Source organism: Peromyscus californicus, unplaced genomic scaffold (genome assembly GCF_007827085.1).
Source record: "Peromyscus californicus insignis strain IS unplaced genomic scaffold, ASM782708v3 Scaffold_10__1_contigs__length_136768540, whole genome shotgun sequence".
In the NCBI taxonomy this organism is placed as follows: domain Eukaryota; kingdom Metazoa; phylum Chordata; class Mammalia; order Rodentia; family Cricetidae; genus Peromyscus; species Peromyscus californicus.
The window spans coordinates 21564611-21583234 of record NW_026294391.1 but is presented as its reverse complement, the minus strand read 5'-3'; the positions used below and the strand labels follow the sequence as shown (position 1 = coordinate 21583234).

At 38.8% G+C, this 18624-nt stretch overlaps 1 protein-coding gene across 4 annotated transcripts in view; it reads left to right on the top strand.

The window, feature by feature from the left end:
* The window catches only part of Arhgap6 (Rho GTPase activating protein 6), a 499280-nt gene that overhangs the window by 396051 nt on the left and 84605 nt on the right, over nucleotides 1-18624 (top strand). For 3 of the 4 annotated variants that reach the window (XM_052713349.1, XM_052713423.1, XM_052713492.1), the window contains exon 2: nucleotides 15116-15275. In XM_052713349.1, the coding sequence (XP_052569309.1) occupies nucleotides 15116-15275 (160 nt within the window). Of the gene's footprint in view, nucleotides 1-6468; nucleotides 6591-15115; nucleotides 15276-18624 lie in introns of those variants that run through there. The other variant, XM_052713567.1, reaches the window with a different exon arrangement.

Genomic DNA, 18624 nt, shown 5'->3' with positions numbered 1-18624 from the left:
TTTTTTTTTGGCTTTAGCCTATTTTTGTTTCACTTAAGAATTTTAAGGGTAAAGTTTTGTCTTCCAGATATGATATTGATCTATGCTGAGGGCCTGTTTAATTGCATGCTGATTTGTAAATATCTGCTTTGTGATTGATGTCTTCAGTTTAAAGTAACATAATTTCAGCATCTTTGTATTTCTTAGTCTTTTTCCAAACTTATTCACTGTTCAGTGAGAAATGAAGCTGCCCATATTGGAATAAGTGCCCTGCCCCATAGAGAGTTCACATGACATCATACTCATAATGAATGTCCTTTCATTGAGCAGCAGCATCCCAAGAAACTTGTAGAATCCAAAAAGTGTTTGTTATGGAAGTAAGGGTCAGAAAGAGCACCTATAGAAGAAATGTCCTTCTCTATAACTTATCAGAACAAATGGTATCACATGAAAGTTTCTCTGTGAGAACCAGGAGGCAATGACCTTATTTAGGTATACCCTCTCAGGTACATAAAACAAAATGTGCATTTCTTATTCCTTCTGAAAATGTGTCACTATTTTTGGCTCAACTAATTTTGTTTCAGGGGTTTCTTTTGAAAACATTCTTAAAGCTAGACTTTGGTGCTAAAGAGATGGCTCAGTGGTTAAGAGTATCAAAAGGGTCTGTGTTCCATTCCTAGCACCCACATGATGGCTCACAAACACCTGTCACTCCAGTTCTAGGGGATCTAATGCTCTCTTCTGGCCTCTGTGGGCACAAGGCACACACATGGTGCACAGATACACATGCAGACAAAGTACCCGTTCACATAATATAAGCAAGTGGAGTTTGTGAAAAAGCTAGACTTCTCTAAAGTTTAGAAAGGTAACTACATTACATTTTCACTTCTAGTGCTTCCTTGTTCGTTTGCTCTGCCAAGAAGAATTTAATAAGTTAACTATTAACCTTTGACTAAAAATAAGTCAATTATTTTTCTCTTTGAAAAAAATTTCTCATTTGAAAAAGTTTTTTTTTCAAATGAAGCAATGTAACAAGCCACTCTGATTTTCTAAGATCCAAAAGTTACTTGGAAAAAAAAGCCTTCTTCTGAAGAAATCACCCCCTTGGTTTGCCTGCTTGATCACTGCCACCAGCACAAAAATATTCAAGGAGGTGGTAAACATTCAGTAAATGTTAGGGTTTCTTTCTTGTGGTTTTGACTTTGAGGTTCATGTTCTAGCTACCTATTGGTTTACTTTAATGGCATATTTTATATCTGAAATAGCTAACCATTATTCTTCCTGTAGATAAGTCACAAGAGCCACAGGAGGATACTAGAAATAGGATCAAAGTCAGGATGCCTGGAATGAGGAGAAGCCAAGCATGTACAGTTCAAGAAGCAAGTGTCAGCAGTGAGAGAAAGCAGAATCTTCCGGCCCTCTGGCTGGTCACAAAGCCTCTGGACATTCTCAGCAATCCCAAGAATTAACAGAAAAGATGCCACATTTTCATTGAGCTCTTTAAAGGAATAGATAAATATCCTTCACAATTTATAGTTTTAGGTATAGTCTTAAAATAATTCAGAACTAAGTGGCAGCCGAATGCTCCCCGCCAATGGAGGTTAAGCAGACCAACAAAAGATCTAGCAGTAATGGTTATAATCTAAATAAATTTTACCATACCATTTTGGGATTCAGTTATAGTTCTGAAAAATAAAAGCATTATATATTTCTAATAATTGAATTTATGTTGTTTAAACCTTGAAGGATGCCAAAATACATTTATCTGCTCTATCGTTGAAGGATTCCCCACATGCTCTGTAAAGCAATACAGAAAGTTCACTATCTGCTTGATCACCTACCTCTCTTTCCAAGGAAATACGAAAAGAGAAGGAACGAGCTACATTATAGTCCCATGGGAAGATATATGGGGAGGGGGAGCTGCGATTCAGATTGGTGAAACCTGTTATTTATGAGGACATAGGACAGCATGGATAGTAGTAGATCCATCAGGCACATATATAGATCTCACAATGAAAGTTTATTCCTCCTTTCGGTTCTAAAAGTAATCATGATTAGTGGGATGAAAAGATCTAAAGACAAAGACGGGCTCTACCATTTTCAACACAAGAGATTTCTGATTTGGTTACATAGGAATGTGCAACAAACAAACCACTCTAAACCTTAGTGGATTAAAGCAGCCACCATTGGTTCTGTAACATGACTTCGAGTAGATAGTCCTTCTGAACTTGACAGTGTTCACTTAGAAGACTTCATTCATTTCAGAGATTAGTTAAGGTTGGGTTTAGTTGAGACATTGGGACAAGCAAGCCTTTGCTGTTTTCCATGTGGTCTCTTCATGGCTCTTTCGATAATCTCTCCAACACAGTAGTTAGTTTTATGTTATCGAGACTTAAGGACCCTAAGGAAGGAGAGGTAGTTGTTGGGAATTCTTATGTCTTAGGCTCAGACTTGCCACAGAACCACCTCCTACCATATCTAGGTAGTTAAAACCTCAAGGCCAACAAGGACTGAAGGGCAAAGAGGTATAATAAGCATGCTTACTGTGAGGTGTGGCCCATACTTGGGAGTTCCACACATGCCATAGAGGATTGCCCAGTTTTTTATGAACCAGGACTAAAAATAAAGCCACAGGCCACTTTCTCCAACATTCTACTGGCTATAGCCCACTAATATGCCTAACCATTAACCACAAGCAAGCCTGGAAAGTGAAGGCTAATGGAATGCCCATGGATTATAGGCTCCAGATTTTTGTGAGCAGCCAGGCTTTTTCTCATTGTAGACTTTGTATCTGAATTTCCATCACCTCTTCTCTCCAATGGAATTGTGTAAGTAAGGGAATGTGTGATACACATAACTTGCTAGCACATATTTATGCTCAGTTAATTTCCACTATCATAATGGTTACTCACTGTTATGTAGTGACTTTGGTTTTTTATTTTTTATTCTATTTGAGGCAACACACATTGTATTGGCTATCACGATAAAGAACTTAGTTGAAGCCAAAGACTGCTATAATCAGAAACATACTCACTAAAAAAGCTTGAGAAAGTGTTTCTATAGTATTTTGTCATAAATGTGTAAAATATCACCAACTGTATAAACAGAAGCAAAGCCTAGAAGGTAGTGTGAATGCTAATGCATGGACTCTAAGGCTATAAGTAATTACTTGACACCATTCACAATGAAGGACTAAGTGGAAGAAGACTGTTGTGTTCTCAGCATTTTTTTTTTTCTGATTAGCAAAATACCCAAAAATCAAAGCTTTTACTTGTTTTCTGATTTTTAGTTACAAGGCTGTTTGGAGGATTTGAGGCCTTTTACTGGTTCTACTCAAAGGGCTGATATTTAAATCGTAAAGAGGACTCCTTATCTTCACTTTTTGTTTTTCTGGCTTAAATGTATTTTCTAAAGAATGCCAAATACCCAGCTTTCCCATCATTTCTGTATTTCCTTTGAAAGCTTGATTTGGTTCTACCCATAAACTTTCATTTCACAACATATTGTTTCTTGATATTGAGATTATTCACTTAAAGAAGTAGTCACTTTCTCATGACATATTCACTGACATGGCAATATACATATTTAAAAATAACTTCTTGTTAGGGCTATGAACATGGACTTGGCTGGAGGACGCAGTTGGGTAACTTTATCCCACACTGGATAAACCTCTTTTTTCTGATTTCACTATTGGACAGGCATAGTGGTGTGGTGAGTAACACCAGCACTTTGGAGACAGGAGCAGGTAGATGTCTATGAGTTTGAAGCCAGTCTGGTCTATATAGTGACTACAAGAGCAACCATGGCTACACAGTGAGACTCTGTTTCATAATGATGATGATGACAATGATGATCATGATAATGATGGTGATGAAGATAAATAAAGGGATCTGAGGAGATGGCTCAGTAGTTAAGAACACTTGCTACTCTTGCAGATGATCAAGGTTTAGTTTCCAGAACCCGCATGGCCTTTACAACTGCCTATAACTACAGCTCCAGAAGGTCATATGCCCCCCACACTGCATGTTTGTGGTGCACACAAATACATTTATGCAAATATTCATACATATAAAATAAAAGTGAATCTATAATAATAATAATAATAGATTAAAAGACCACTCTGGCCTTAAGTGCTGGATCTTATTTAATCACTATTTCTTACTGAACACTTACAAAACAGCTTCTATGTGTGATCATTATGGACAGGGACTTTGTCTTCTGATTAATTTGTAAGCTCCATGGGGATTAGGATCACAGCTGTATCACTCAAGAGTTGTGAATCTTTGGGCAAATTACTCAATGTCTCAGAGATTCTTTTTATGTCTGTGGTGGGGAAATAAAAGTGTCACTAACTTCTTACATTTTTTTTCACAAGTAAATGACTCAGTAACCATAAAATGCTTAGGACAGTGCATGACACAATCTGAATTAAATATTGTCATGTATTCATAAAGTAAGTAATGATGAAAAATGAAATTGCAGATTTATTATTTTCATGTGCAGTAATAATATCAAATAACTTTAAATATACATCTAACATCTATGAATGATTATCTAGCATTATTTGAACCATATTGGTCATCTTTCAGAATTATAAACACTTTCAACATGAGAGGATTGAGGTTGATGGAGGTGGCTGTATGTGCAGGAACAGGTAGCTTTTACTCTGGTTTTCTCTCAACTTTAATCATTCTAGTAAGGAACACCATGTGACATTTTATTGTTTTTTCAATTCTCTCCCCATGCTAAATAAATAACGCCAACATAGACTATGTGTGCCCTCCATGATGAATGCTACAGAATTCCAGTAAAATCTCACTGAATCCCTGCATTTGAATCAGTAAGATCTTCCATAAAATCATTGCTCAGTCCAATACAACAACAGTTATTATTTTGTTAAAATTCACTTGAAACCATGAGAGAATTATAACTTCATATCAATAGGGAAACAAAGATGCATTTTTGAATTGTGTTTGGTTTGGTGCCATGTAGAATTCATAGAGATGAAGATAATGAGTGACAAGGAATTTTTAAATTTTCTTTTTGAGATTATAATATAATTATATCATTTTTCCCTTCCCATTCCTCTCTCCAAACCCTTATCGGGGACTAATGGGGGTCCAGCCCCTCGATAGTCCCCTCCCAGGGTCCGGGCTGAATTGTGTAAAGCTATTACTTAACGTCCACCTGACCTAGGTGGTGTCTCCTTGTGAAATTTACCTTAAATCAGGAGACTTGCATGTGGACTGCTATTACTGCTAGTCCTTGAAAGTGGCCAAGGGAGATATCTGATTCCAGAGAAAGCCTTTCCTGAGGCTGTCCTCCAAATACCTGGAATGTGTATGTCCAGAGAGTGATCAGTCCACACTGTTAGCCCTTCTTGGGGAAAAGTCAATTGGGAAAACTATGAAGGCACACATGACTTTCATAACAGAATACAGCTGATATATAACAAGCCAAGTAACACCAAAAACTCCTTGGGATTTGACTTCCTCTGGAGGAATTCCCTGATCCCTCCAGGTAGTGACTTTGCCATAACCAGCTGAGTTCTTATAATATATTCCTGCGGCCCACAGCAAACCCTCCCATATACCTTTGCATGTTCTCTTTTAAATTTATGGCCTCTTTTAAAATTGATTGTTGTTATATGTATATGTGCAAAAAATATGTTTTAGTCTTTTATTTTCTTTCTGTCCTCCATGACTTTCACACTTCATCGCTACCTGCTCCCATACCCTCTTAAACATAGTCGTCGAGTGGGTACATTCACTTGGACCTCTACCCCTTCTGCTCAGAAAATGAACAACTTCTCAAGGAGCTTTGTTTCCACAAAGAATAAAACAAAGAAGTATGTGTTATGCTTCATTATAAAGGAGAATAAATCTGTTCTGGTTTTTAATGTTTGTGGGGAAAAATCAGGGTTTTAAAGCACAGTTTAACAACTGAGAAATTTTTCTAAGCTGAGAAAGTATCCTATGGGCTGCATTGTGCTTGTGGGGGTTTTCCAGAGGCATCCAACATTCTTTGATGGATTCCTAATAAGGACACTTTGCAGTTATGATTCAGTTGCCATTTGTAGATCCCTATGGTCAGGGGATTTTTTAAATGGAACCCTCTCTTAATTCCAGTGTATTTTTTCAAAGTAGTCTTATTCAAATACGAAGTAGAGAAATCCAGTTTCAATTTCTCTTTTTGTCCTGCCCTCCCACTTCCTCCCCAGCGTGTATACACACACTCTCTCTTTCTCTCTCTCTTCCTCCTTCCCTCCTATCCTCCCTCCCTTCCTCCTTACTTCTTTCTTAATCTCACTTACTCACTCAGTGACACAGCCTATCTGTGTTCAAAAGGGACAGCAACTTCTCACTGATCTGGTGAAAAGATTGCTTTTTTTTTCTTCCAAGATTTATGGGGTCGTGGATATATCTGGCAACAAAAAGTATCCCGAAGTCATAGCAGGGCCAGCTGGGCGATTTCTCTCACACTTGATAAGATCTTCTGTCACAAGATTCATTTTTCACCAAAAAAAAAAAAAGCAGAGTCAAGTTCCTAGTCCAAGCTAAGTTCGGTTACATTAGAGAGGACAGCAAAGACGCCGAGAATAGAATTCATGGGTAAGCACCAAATCTATATCTCTATACTCCTATTTCTTTTGCAGAAGATGATTATGATAAGATATGTGATTCTGTCATTCCTAGCGTGTGATTTGGGAAGAAAAGTGGGTGATCAGCATGTGTGATGTGTGGCTGCTAAAAACTGCTTTGCGCCGATAGAGATTTATGAGCATAGCTCATTTCCAGACTGATTGATGATGCTGAAGCAGCGGGAAATATGCGAACTGCAGCAGGAAGGAGTGGTCTGCAATTAACTGGAGCAGCATCATTAGTGTGATTGCTGCAAGACTCCGGCACCGGTTGCTTGGAGGTCTCCCAGCCAAAGGTTTTACCTTCCTCTTTCAACTTCTTGCATGTGCTGCAACATGTTACCTGTGGTGGCAGGGACAGATACAGGCTTTGGAGAACAACTTATACTGGAGATAAGGCTAATGCTAAATCAGCATGTTACTTTACCAAAGGAAAGATCTTAAGCTACTGGATTTGCAAACACTGTCTGGTTTTACTAACTATAAGGAATCTAACCAGCCAGTGGTAGTGCATGCCTTTAATCCTAGCACTCAGGAGGCAGAGGCAGGTGGATCTTGGTGAGTTCAAGGCCAACCTGGTCTACATAGGGAATTCCAGGATAGCCAGGGCTACATAGAGAAACCCTGTCTTGAAAACAAAACAAAACAAACAAACAAAAGAATCTAATGTTGACATGGCTTGGTGGTAGAAAGAAGGGCAATTTAACTCTCATGTTCAGGGTACTACTTTACTGCTGTAAGACTAACTTTACTAATAGCTGTTGCTTTTCTTATTTGTAAGGTTACAGGTTTGGGCTGGTTTCTCTTGAGAGATGATGGCATGCATATATAGTAGTGGTTATCAGACAAAATTCTACAGCTTGAAGCCTGGCTTCAAATCCCAACTCTGATATTTATTCATTTTATGATCTGGGCAAGTTGCATAATGTTTGTGCCTCAGTTTCTCCATCTGCAAATACAAAGATAATAAGGGTGTCATTGTCCCCCAAGGATGTTGCAACCATTACATGAGATAATGTAAATAAAGATCTTAGTAGCCAATCAACCATTTCTACTGTGAGCAGAACTTTCAGGGCCTAATCCATTGCTAAAGGTCAATTGTTCTAACTGATTAAATTGTGGAAAGGCAAGAACTGTTGAAGGTTAGCCTTGTCGTTGAGACATTCCTAATCCATGCAGGTTATTTCTACCCTCTACAGCCTGTGCTCCATGAAGGCTATTTTGCCTCCATGATTTGAGCAAAGCTTTTAAAGCTAAGAATTGAATTTATCGATACTAGAAAAGTTCACGACTCAACTGGAGAGATTCAAAAGTGAAAATGGCCTTTCAGTCTGACATCTTTTTGCTTAAGGACATCGAATATGTGGATTTGTCTCCTTTGTGCTAACCATTAGCAAGGTTTTCCCTACAAGAAAATATGTACATGACATTTATTTTCCCAGATGGTGATAGCACAGCTCCAGGTTTGACAATGCTCATTTCTTTCTTTGGGGTTTATCAATAAAATACACACGTAAACAAGCCATTTTCACATGACCATTTCTTTTAACTTCGTTCACATTTTTATTTATAGATGTGTGCACACATGTGCTCTTGTACATGGCATAGCATGCCTGTGGAGGTTCAAGGACATGCAGCTGGAGTTGGTTCTCTCCTTATACCATGTGGGCTTCAGAATGATTGAGCTCATGACTTCAGGCTTGGCAACAAGTGCCTTTTCCCACCGAGTTATCTCACCAGCTGATGGCTTTAGAAAACCACTTGTATTTCACCCTACCATTTATATGTTTCCAGCATCTCAATTATTACCATCTTGTATGATTTCTTTGTGGGCTGTTTGGGATATCTTCCAAAGACGTACAATCTTGGAGTTAGAAAATGTTGCTCCAAAAGGCTAATTCTAAACATAAATGTGCCTTAATACTTTTAAATTGGTGAAGTGGTCAGCAAATGTTTTCTGGAAGGGCTCGATAATAAAATTGTTCAGCTCTGTGGGCCTGGCAGTCTCTGTTACAAGCTGTTCAGCTCTACCACTGAAGCGTGGACACTGCCATAGGCTGTACCTGAGTGAGGGAGTATAGCTGTGCTCCAATAAAACTTCAAGATTTGACTCATGGGCAGCAGCTTGCTATGCATGGATTATTGATTCCTGGCTAGTCAACTTATTATAATCAAAATACTTACCATTCCCATTTTACAGATGAGGAAAGTGAAGGACAGGACATGTAAGTAGCTTGCTAAGAACCCACATGGCTGGCAAACAGTGGAACTGGGGCCCAAATCTAGGAAGGTATTGCTTTTAGCAACTACTCCATGACAACCAATGGCTTGGCTCCTGAATTGTGCCTGATTCATTTCATCATTTACATAAGGGCCTACTCAAATACAGTGTTCCCAGTCAAGATGTTCAGAAAGCTCACACATTAATCCTACTTCCTGTGCCCTGCCCTACCTGCTCCTCTAGTGCTTATCATCTTGTAACTTCCTGTGAGTTACTCAGTCATTGTGTGTGTTTATCTGCTTTTTATTTTGTTCACTAATGAGTCTTAAGTACCTTGAAGAGTTCCTGGCCTATAGAATTCCTCCATCAAGTGCTTGCTGAACCAGCAAGATAAGCTTTTGCATGTTTAGACTTGGACACTTCTGAAGTAACAGTAATATATGAAGGCAAAAGTTCAAATTAGACTACTGTTCTTATAAATTGTTTCTAACTTTCTGAAATCCCTACTCAAAATAAAATAGAACTTTTTAATTAGGAAAGCCCAGATTCAATGCATTTTTAAAAGTGTGTGGTATAGTAGAGATATTAAATCCCCATAAAGAAAAGTGCGTTGAGGAGTAACTAAAGAGTCAAGAGAGGACAATTGAAAAATGGTTTCCTATTGAGTGCATAAAAGAGCAGTCTCTTCAGTGAGTCCAGCCAGGGGTGGAACAACCATACAAACTCTCTCATCTTTTCCAAGGTGCTCACAAAGAAGGAAGTTTTCTGTCGTGGCGAAGTGTTTATTTTGGAGTTATAAAGATCAAGGCAGACCTTTTCAGAAGTGTTTGATTGTGGGGCTTGGTATTTCAGCTTATGCTATGCTTCAGTGGTGCATTTTGATTATGTGGGAAGAGTGCCTTTACTAATTATTATTACACAATGCTGGCCACTTTAGGAAACAATCGGAAAAGATTTACTTGTGACATATATGATCTAAATGACAGACCATTCTTTAGTTCCTAGCTTATTTTGTGCATCTTGCCTTCAAGAAACCATAATCCAACTGGCACCTAGAAAAAAGAAATCCACTCCAACAAATAGTGGAACTATTTATTCAGAAATTCAGTATATGTTTCTTTAAGAGTTTTTCATATCACTAAAATTGCCAGGCTTCAGATGGGGATGCAAATTTAGAGTGATGATTAATATTAATTATAACTTAAATTACCACTTATTCACAGCCTGTCAGGAGCTAATAAGCCCTCCACAAGAAATTCATTTGCATTGTCTTATGTGATCCACACATGCCTGAGAGTTAATTCTTCCTCTTTCCTCAGTACTATTGAGAAAGCTGAGGCTCAAAGATGTTCAGAATCTTGTCAAAAAGTTCACATATAGCTAGCCCTGAGGCTTGGTAACTTAATTTTTAAAGCCTGCTTTGAAGCTGAATAACTTACGTGTTTGATAGTGATAATCTGTGACTGTGATTCTAACATACTGGATCCATAGAAAATATTTTGAGCAGGCCTACATCAATCCTTTGCTGGCCCTCTTGGTCAGGGCAGTTTATTCTTGAGTGTGGTTAAAGAGATACTCCAATTAGAGTCCAGCCCCAAACACATAACAAAACAGTGTGTGGTGTAGGCTCAAACCAAAATTATTTCAATCAATTTTATTTCATGGAAAAATCAAGTCTGTTTATAAAGACACACAGACCAGCACAAAAAAATAAACTTTCTGAATAAAACATAGATATTGGGTTTTGAGTTTGGTTTTTGATTCTTTTGCCTAAATGTGGATACATACACTTCTGATGAGAAAGATATCTCCCTAATTAATACTGTTGGTGAGTTGCTCTCCAGTTAATCAAAATTATATTTCATTGAGAATTTTGTTTGCTTTTTATAAATTGGTTAGTGGCATTTGCATTTCTTAAGGCTGGTTCAAAAATAGGTACTACAGTTTTGTTTATGTACATAATATACAGAATCCTACATAATATGTATCAAATATATAGTTCATGTCTCTGAGGATAAACAAAATATATAAGTGATTGTTAAGATTTCCTGACACCATGATTTTAACGGTATTTTCTGTACTTTGAGCTTAACAATAGATCTAATGTATACTCTGTCACAGTTGCTCACCCTCTGAACGATTAGTATTTTGAATCAGATAGACATTTACTGTGGCAAAATATTTTGTGCATTATAAAATTTGTAGTGTCTCTGGCTTATTCCCTCCAGGTATCACTCTCTCTCTCTCTCTCTCTCTCTCTCCTCTCTCTCTCTCTCTCTCTCTCTCTCTCTCTCTCTCTCATGATAATCTCCCTCCCCTTCAATTGGGATGAGCAAAATGTCTCCCGTCATTGGCAAAAGGCAACTTATAGAAGACAGAAGATGTTATCAATCCTTTCAAAGTGTGATATGATGATAAATCAAAACACTGGGTTCAGGGGAGGGAGAGGGTTAAAAATGGGTTGCAAGAGCCCAACAATGAATGAATCATTCATTTATGAGCTAAACCGTCACTAAGAAAAAATGCTGACCTGGAACACACATTTGAGAGTTGAGACGCCTCCAGAACACATTCTAGGCTGTGCTGGTGGGCTTTGGTGCTCTTTCTGGGAATGATTTTGTAATTTTCTGCTATCACTGACTTCTGTGTTTATGTCTTACCTTTTCCATGAAATTTGATGAGTAGATTATGTCTTTCCTGGATCACATGTAATCACATTTTTTTATAGTTGTATACTAACAATTCTGTTTGGCTCATTAAAATATCTTTTCAAGTTTGAATCAAAATGCTTAGTTTGACATTCTCTCTCTCTCTCTCTCTCTCTCTCTCTCTCTCTCTCTCTCTCTCTCTCTCTCTCTCTCTCTCTTTCTCCCCCCTCTGTGCTGTGTGTGTGTGTGTGTGTGTGTGTGTGTGTGTGTGTGTGTGTGTGTGTGTGTGTGGCTTTCAGGGATAGTTTCTACATAGCCCAAGCTGTCTTCAATCTCAAGATCCTCTAGGCTCTATGTCCCCAGTACTGAGCTCACATGTATGCACCACCATGCCCTGATGCCCAACATCTCTGCATTTCTTATCGTTTCATCTTTGATTTGTTCTCTCCTTGATTTCTTTAAGGAATTTCTTTTCACCCTCCTTTCCTTTGAAGATCTGATTGTGTTCCTCTTTTAGTCAATGTTCCTGATATACTGGCCTTTACCTATTGAGAAAAAAAATGAATCTACTTTGCATTGCTTATGCAAAAAGCTTCAGATAGTTTTTAGGTCCTGTCTTCTGCCTCCCTTTATCCACTGCTATTTCCATCCTTCTGGATGTCTATAATAAGCTTGTGTCCTCAAATTCATTACCTTGGCACCTAGTGTTTGCTTCAAATTTGAGTTTCTGCTGGGAAAACCCTTATCCCTCTTAGTCAACTTTCAAGTCTCCACCAACACAGTACCTTAGCTACAAATCCTTCTTTGATCTGCAGACATATAGTACGGCTGTCTTCTCAGCACCCATTGCATTTGATGTGATGTTTATTTCTAGCACCACAATCTATGTACTTTCTAGACTGTGTTCTTCCTACATGAAAGTTAACTCTTTGAAGACAAAGGCTGTGCAGCCATCTGAATAAACTCAAGCCAACTACGGTGCTTGCCATGTAACACATACTCCTGAATATTGTTTGAATTTACCAGGAGCATAGAGTAAATAAAAACAAAATAGTATGGTAGGAATCAGTTAATTTCATTTTAAACCATAGTTCAGAGATTGAGAGACCGTATATGGCCACAAGCCAAATGTAGCCTGCATATCTGATTTTGTAAATGAAGTTTTATGGAACTATGCCACAATGCATTCTTTTATAAATTATCTATGGCTACTTGAATGCCCCAGAGGCAGTTAAGTTGTTGAGACAGGATCAAATGGCCTACAAAACATGAAATATTTACTGTCTGACTCTTGACAGAAAAGGGTCGCCAATCCCAGCTAATAGGCAATTGAGTCCTCTACAGGTCACATTTTCAAATACTTTTTTAAAAAGGGGTATGTGGTTTCATTGTGACATTTAGATAAAAATCAGTTTCCTTAGATATCCAAACTTCATATCTAAAAGACACAAATATAGGCTAGCAAGATGGCTCAGAGGGCAAATGCACTTAATACTGATCTTGGGGACATGAGTTCAATATAAGGAACCCCAGAATAGAGGAAAAAAATTGATTGTCCTAAGTTGTCCTCTAACCTCCACACATATTCTTTGACATGCCTGTGCCTGCACACATACACACACACACACACACACACACACACACACACACACACACACACACACCAATAAACAATTGTGAAGCAAAATTTAAGGTCACAAACTCATCTAAGATTTCTCATCTGGGGAAAAATGCAAATCACAGACAACATAACATATTGAATACTAGTCTCCAGGGATGTGAATTAGCGGCACAGCCAAGACCTGAGTCTCCAGATCTTAACTGCTTAAACTTGAGCTTGCTCTATTAGACAAAACAAAGGAAAAAAATGTACTGGTCTTGGACTTTTCTTCAGTTGACCAAGTATAGCAGCAGCCTACTCTCTTGGGGAGTACATTTGTTAACTCACTCTTCTCCCCACATTACCCTCCTAGAGCCTACTAAGAACATATGAGTGCTTACTAGCCACTGGATGTTAATTCATATAAGACCACTACCAACAAAATTCCCTCTTGATTGTGGAGGGAATGCTACCTCTTTGAATCCATGGCACTGTGTCTGTTATCTATGATTTGTAGAATGGCCTCTTCAGAAGCAAGGGATAGTGAGTTTCAGAGGAGTGGGAAGTAGTATTTCATGGGTCATCACATTCTCCCAGTCTTCATCATGCTTGGGAACCAGCACTCTCTGTGGGCAACAGAGGTGTGTATGCATACACATAAACGTACTCTTACAGTTGTAGGAAGATATGCTTAGATTTACTGATATATAGCACTTTAAAATCGTGTCTCTATAAATTTGAATGATTAGTGATCATCCATCTGTACATATTTTGTTAAAAATGGCTCATGAAAGTGCTGTAAGCCCTCTTTCCTAAGAGGGCTGGGGGGGTGGGAGGAGGGAGGAGAGGGGGTTGTGGATAGTATGTGGAGTGAGTAGAAAATTTCTTAATAAAGAAAAATGAAAAAAAAATTAGGTTGTAGAATAGCAGCAGAAGGTTTTTAAATACCTTAATGAATATTCAAGATTCAAAAAAAAAAAAGAAAGTGCTGTAAGTAGAAACAGTGGTTACTATTTTACCATCAACTTTAAAGTCATAAGTTTTTAGCTTGGCCCTTAGGATTTGGTGAAAATTACTCAACCTCGCCAAGATACAGGTTCATCTCCAGTACTATACTATCATAATTGTTGATACTATATTACCAGAGTAATATAATGTACCTTAAGCATATATTATATATGTGTTCAGAGTTGAAATAATGTCTGGTGCTCAGTGTTGTTGTGTTCTACATCCACACACAAAACTGACCATGAAGCAAACATTTCCTAAAATGAAAATCTTACATTTGTACTGAACATGTACAGATCTTTCTCCTCTGCCATGAAGCATTATAACAATCATTTATACAGTATCTAAACTGTACTAGGTAGTAAAAGAAATCTAGAAATTATTCAAAGCATGCAAGAGGATATATGTGACAATACTGAGAGTTTAAAATAAAAGTCTTGAACACCTATATATTTGAATAACCACAGGGACTACTGCAAAAGATACCCCAGATACTAAATAAAAATTATATTATTATATAGTACAATTTTGCAATATAATTTATCAATGCTGCCATTATGTTATCAATAAAAAAAATTCTGGCCACCTCAATGGGTTGTTAGATAGATTAAAAAGCACATCGCACAAACAATGACACACAGCACTCTCAAAACACATTTGCCCCCTATATGAGATGTACAATTTTTCCTGTTATGAAGATACACACAAAAAATATTTTCTATATATACCTATAAGAAGAAGTAAGACCCTGGCGACTTCTTTCCACTTGGTTTTCCTTGGTCTATGCATGCATCATGAGTGAGATTTTGACCCAGCAGTCACTTTAGCCAATTGAATTTTTGCAACCATGTGAGAAAATTCATGCTAAACTAAGACAGAATTTGGTTTGGAGACTAGAGAGCCAGCTATGGAACACAAGTGTGAAAATTTGTTTGCCTTTTTTACCACCTAAGAGAGAAGGAAGTTTGTGACAAATGGGTGAACTGTGTAACGCTTCATGTTTTTCCCTTGGCCTGCAGGGTGACTTCACCTGGAACAGCATGTCTGGCCGCAGTGTGCGTCTGAGGTCAGTCCCCATCCAGAGCCTCTCAGAGTTGGAGCGGGCACGGCTGCAGGAAGTGGCTTTTTATCAGTTGCAGCAGGACTGTGACCTGGGCTGTCAGATCACCATCCCCAAAGGTAAGGCCCTGTTCGCAAGTTCTGCCTTTCTGTGGGGGCTCTGCCAGTCAACCACTTGTTCTGCCAAAGCCACAGGGTGCAGATTCTTCTCACGCCTGGCATTAATACAGAATGGAAACTATAGCTTCTTGGTGGGTGGCTGGTATCCCTGTCTATTTTGAAAGACATGTCCAAGCAGGACAGTGTACATGCCAGCTAATTAAAACAGACAAACCAGCAAAATGGTTAACTGGTAGTCTTTCAATGGAAAGCCAGGAATATCTCAAAAGTCTTCATGGCTTCACATCAATCAAGGAGAAAGCATACAGAGAGGTCAACTAAAAGGTTTGGAAGATAATCTGTGACTGATATGTAGGATGAATAGAAAATGTCTTAATTTAAAAAATAAATAAATAAAAAATTATAAAGAAAGAAAAGGTTTGGAAGACAAGCTGGGCCTGTCTCAATTTGATTTCAAAGTCAACAGCTTCGAAGAGTGCCTCGGATCTGTTAAGCTTGCAGGTTTGATTTCGTGCAAACTGAGAATGTTATGGCCGTGAACTCCGTTTGTAGCCAGTCTTTCCTGATGTGCCTGGGTAGTGCTTTGCTACTGTGACACTTGAGCACAGACACTCCTGCTTACCTGGTGCTTTGACACAGGGCCTGATTTCCATAAAGCTGAGAAGGGGGCACCTGAATTCTTTTAGTCCATAGAAGTCTGTCTCTGAACAGTTATTGTAATCTCTAAAGGCAGTTTTTATATTTGCATGAAGCAAAAAATTCACTTGAGGCAGAATGGAAAACCATAATCCATTATGAAGATTATAGTAAACATGTTCATAAAGGTATTTGACCAATACTCTTGAAATTATAAAAAAGTAGAATAGGGACAGCAAGCTTCTGAAATGTACACATGTTATGAATATTTATCTATCAGATATTAAGTCCATGAATACATGTGTGTTATAGTTTATCTCAAAATTCCCCAGAGGTTCATGTGTTGAAGGCTTTATCTCTATTGCTGAGGTATGGCTTTAGGAATGTGATTGGATCCCGAGGCCTCTGACATTTATCAATAGGTTAACCCAATGACAAAAATCATGAGTGAATCGATTATGAGGAGGTGGTGAAAACTGCAAGGGATAGAAGTAAGGGGGATGGGGTAGGTCATTAGAGCATGCATATGAAAGTAAGTCTGGTCCAAGCAAGGCCTCCTCTCTGTCTGCCTCCTTGCCATCATGAACTGTGCAGTTCTGTCCTACCACAATCCTATGATGCTCTGCCTCAAAATAGGTGCAAACATGGGGGATCCAAGTAACCATGGACTGAAACCTATAACACCATATGTATTTGTTCCTTTTCAGGTGTTTACCTCAGGTATTTAGTGGCAGCCACACAGAAAAAAAAACTAACTAGCACAATGTATCACCTGTGTGTGTGTGTGTGTGTGTGTGTGTGTGTGTGTGTGTGTGTGTGTGTGTGTGTAATGTAGTTCTCAAGTAGAGATGATTTTGCCTCCTGTCTCCCAGAGGACATCTGGCAGTTTCTGGCCATGCATTTGGTTATCATACTTTGAGAGAAGGTTCTACTGGCGTCAAGTGGGTTCAAGCCAGAAATACTGCTAAATCACCTATAATACATGTGACAACCTTCCTCAATAGTTATTATCAGGTCCCAAATAGTAAAGGGCCAAGGCTGAGCCACTTTACCTTACATACAAACATATGCTGCCATTCTTCCATTCATGGTGCTGATAGGTCTGTCTTTTGTTTTTGTTTTGCTTCTAGACGGGGCTGTACTAGTTGAGGAGACTACAGGCTAGAATTTAGGAACTCATTTTTTTCATCCCCCCACTGACACACTAGTCATATGGACTTAGATGATTCACCTTTGCAATAGGAGAGTTAGTTCTTGATTTTACAAGCAGCAGCACAAAATTCTGCATACAGACAATTGGGAATCAATCTTCCTCAAGACCCAGCTATACCACTCTTGGGCATATATCCGAGGACTGATCAATCATACCACAGGGACACTTGCTCAACTATGTTCATAGCAGCATTATTCATAGTAGCCAGAACCTGGAAATAACCTAGATGTCCCTCAAGTAAAGAATGGATTAAGAAAATGTAGTACATATACACAATGGAGTACTATTCAGCAGAGAAAAACAGTGACATCATGAAATTTGCAGGCAAATGGATGGAACTAGAAAATATCATCCTGAGTGAGGTAACCCAGATTCAGAAGGACAAACATGGTATGTACTCACTCATAAGTGGATACTAGATGTAAAGCAAAGGATAACCAGACTACAACCCACAGCTACAGAGAAGCTAGCTAACAAGGAGGACCCTAAGATTGCCATGGGAAGGGGAAATAGATGAGATCTCTGTGAATAAGCTGATATAAGGGGTGAGCAATGGAGGGTAGGGGATGGGGGATGAGAACATAAGGGAATGGGATGCTCCGAGCAGGAACAGAGATGGAGTGGGAAAGCAATGAGAGAGATGCCATGACGGAGGGAGATATCATGGGGATAGAGAGTTCCCTGGAATCCCCAAAGATGACCCCAACTTGGACTACTAGAAATAGTGGAGAGGGTGCCTGAACTGAACTGGCTTACTCCAGTGATAAGATCAGTGAATATCCTGTCATCACAGAACTTTTCTCCAGTGACTGATGGAGGCAGATGCAGAGATCCACAACCAAACACCAGGCAGAGCTCCAGGAGTCCAGTAGGGGAGAGAGAGGGGGATTCTATGAGCAAGGGCATGAAGATCATGATGGGGAAACCTGCAGAGATGACCAAACCAAACTAGTGAGAACTCATGAAAGTTGGATCAATGTCTGTAGAGCCTGCATGGGACTGGAGTAGGCCCTCCGCATGGCAAGACAATTGTGTAGCTTAATCTGCTGGGGGGGCCCCTGGTGGTAGAATCAGAATCCATCCCTGGTGCATGAGGGGGCTTTCTGGAGCCCACTACCTATGATGGGACACCTCTTACAGCCTTGAGGCAGGGGGAAGGGCTTGGACTTGCCTCTACTAGATGTGCCTCCCCATGAGAGGTCTTGCCTGCTTGTTGGGGGGAATGGGGAGATGGCCAAGAGCGAGAGGAGGGAAGAGGAGGATCTTTGATTGATGTGTAAAATGAATGAAAAAATTTTCTTTAAAAAAAGAAAAAAATGGAAGATACAAATAAATTATATTTTCTTGGTATCGTTGGAAATAGTGGCTATAACAAAATAGTTTATGTAATTAGGATTGTGATCATTTTGACATTATTGATAGGAATATATGAGTTGAATGCTATCAAAATATTATGCAAAATAGTGGCAGTATAAAATTTTAATATTACTATTTAAAGAT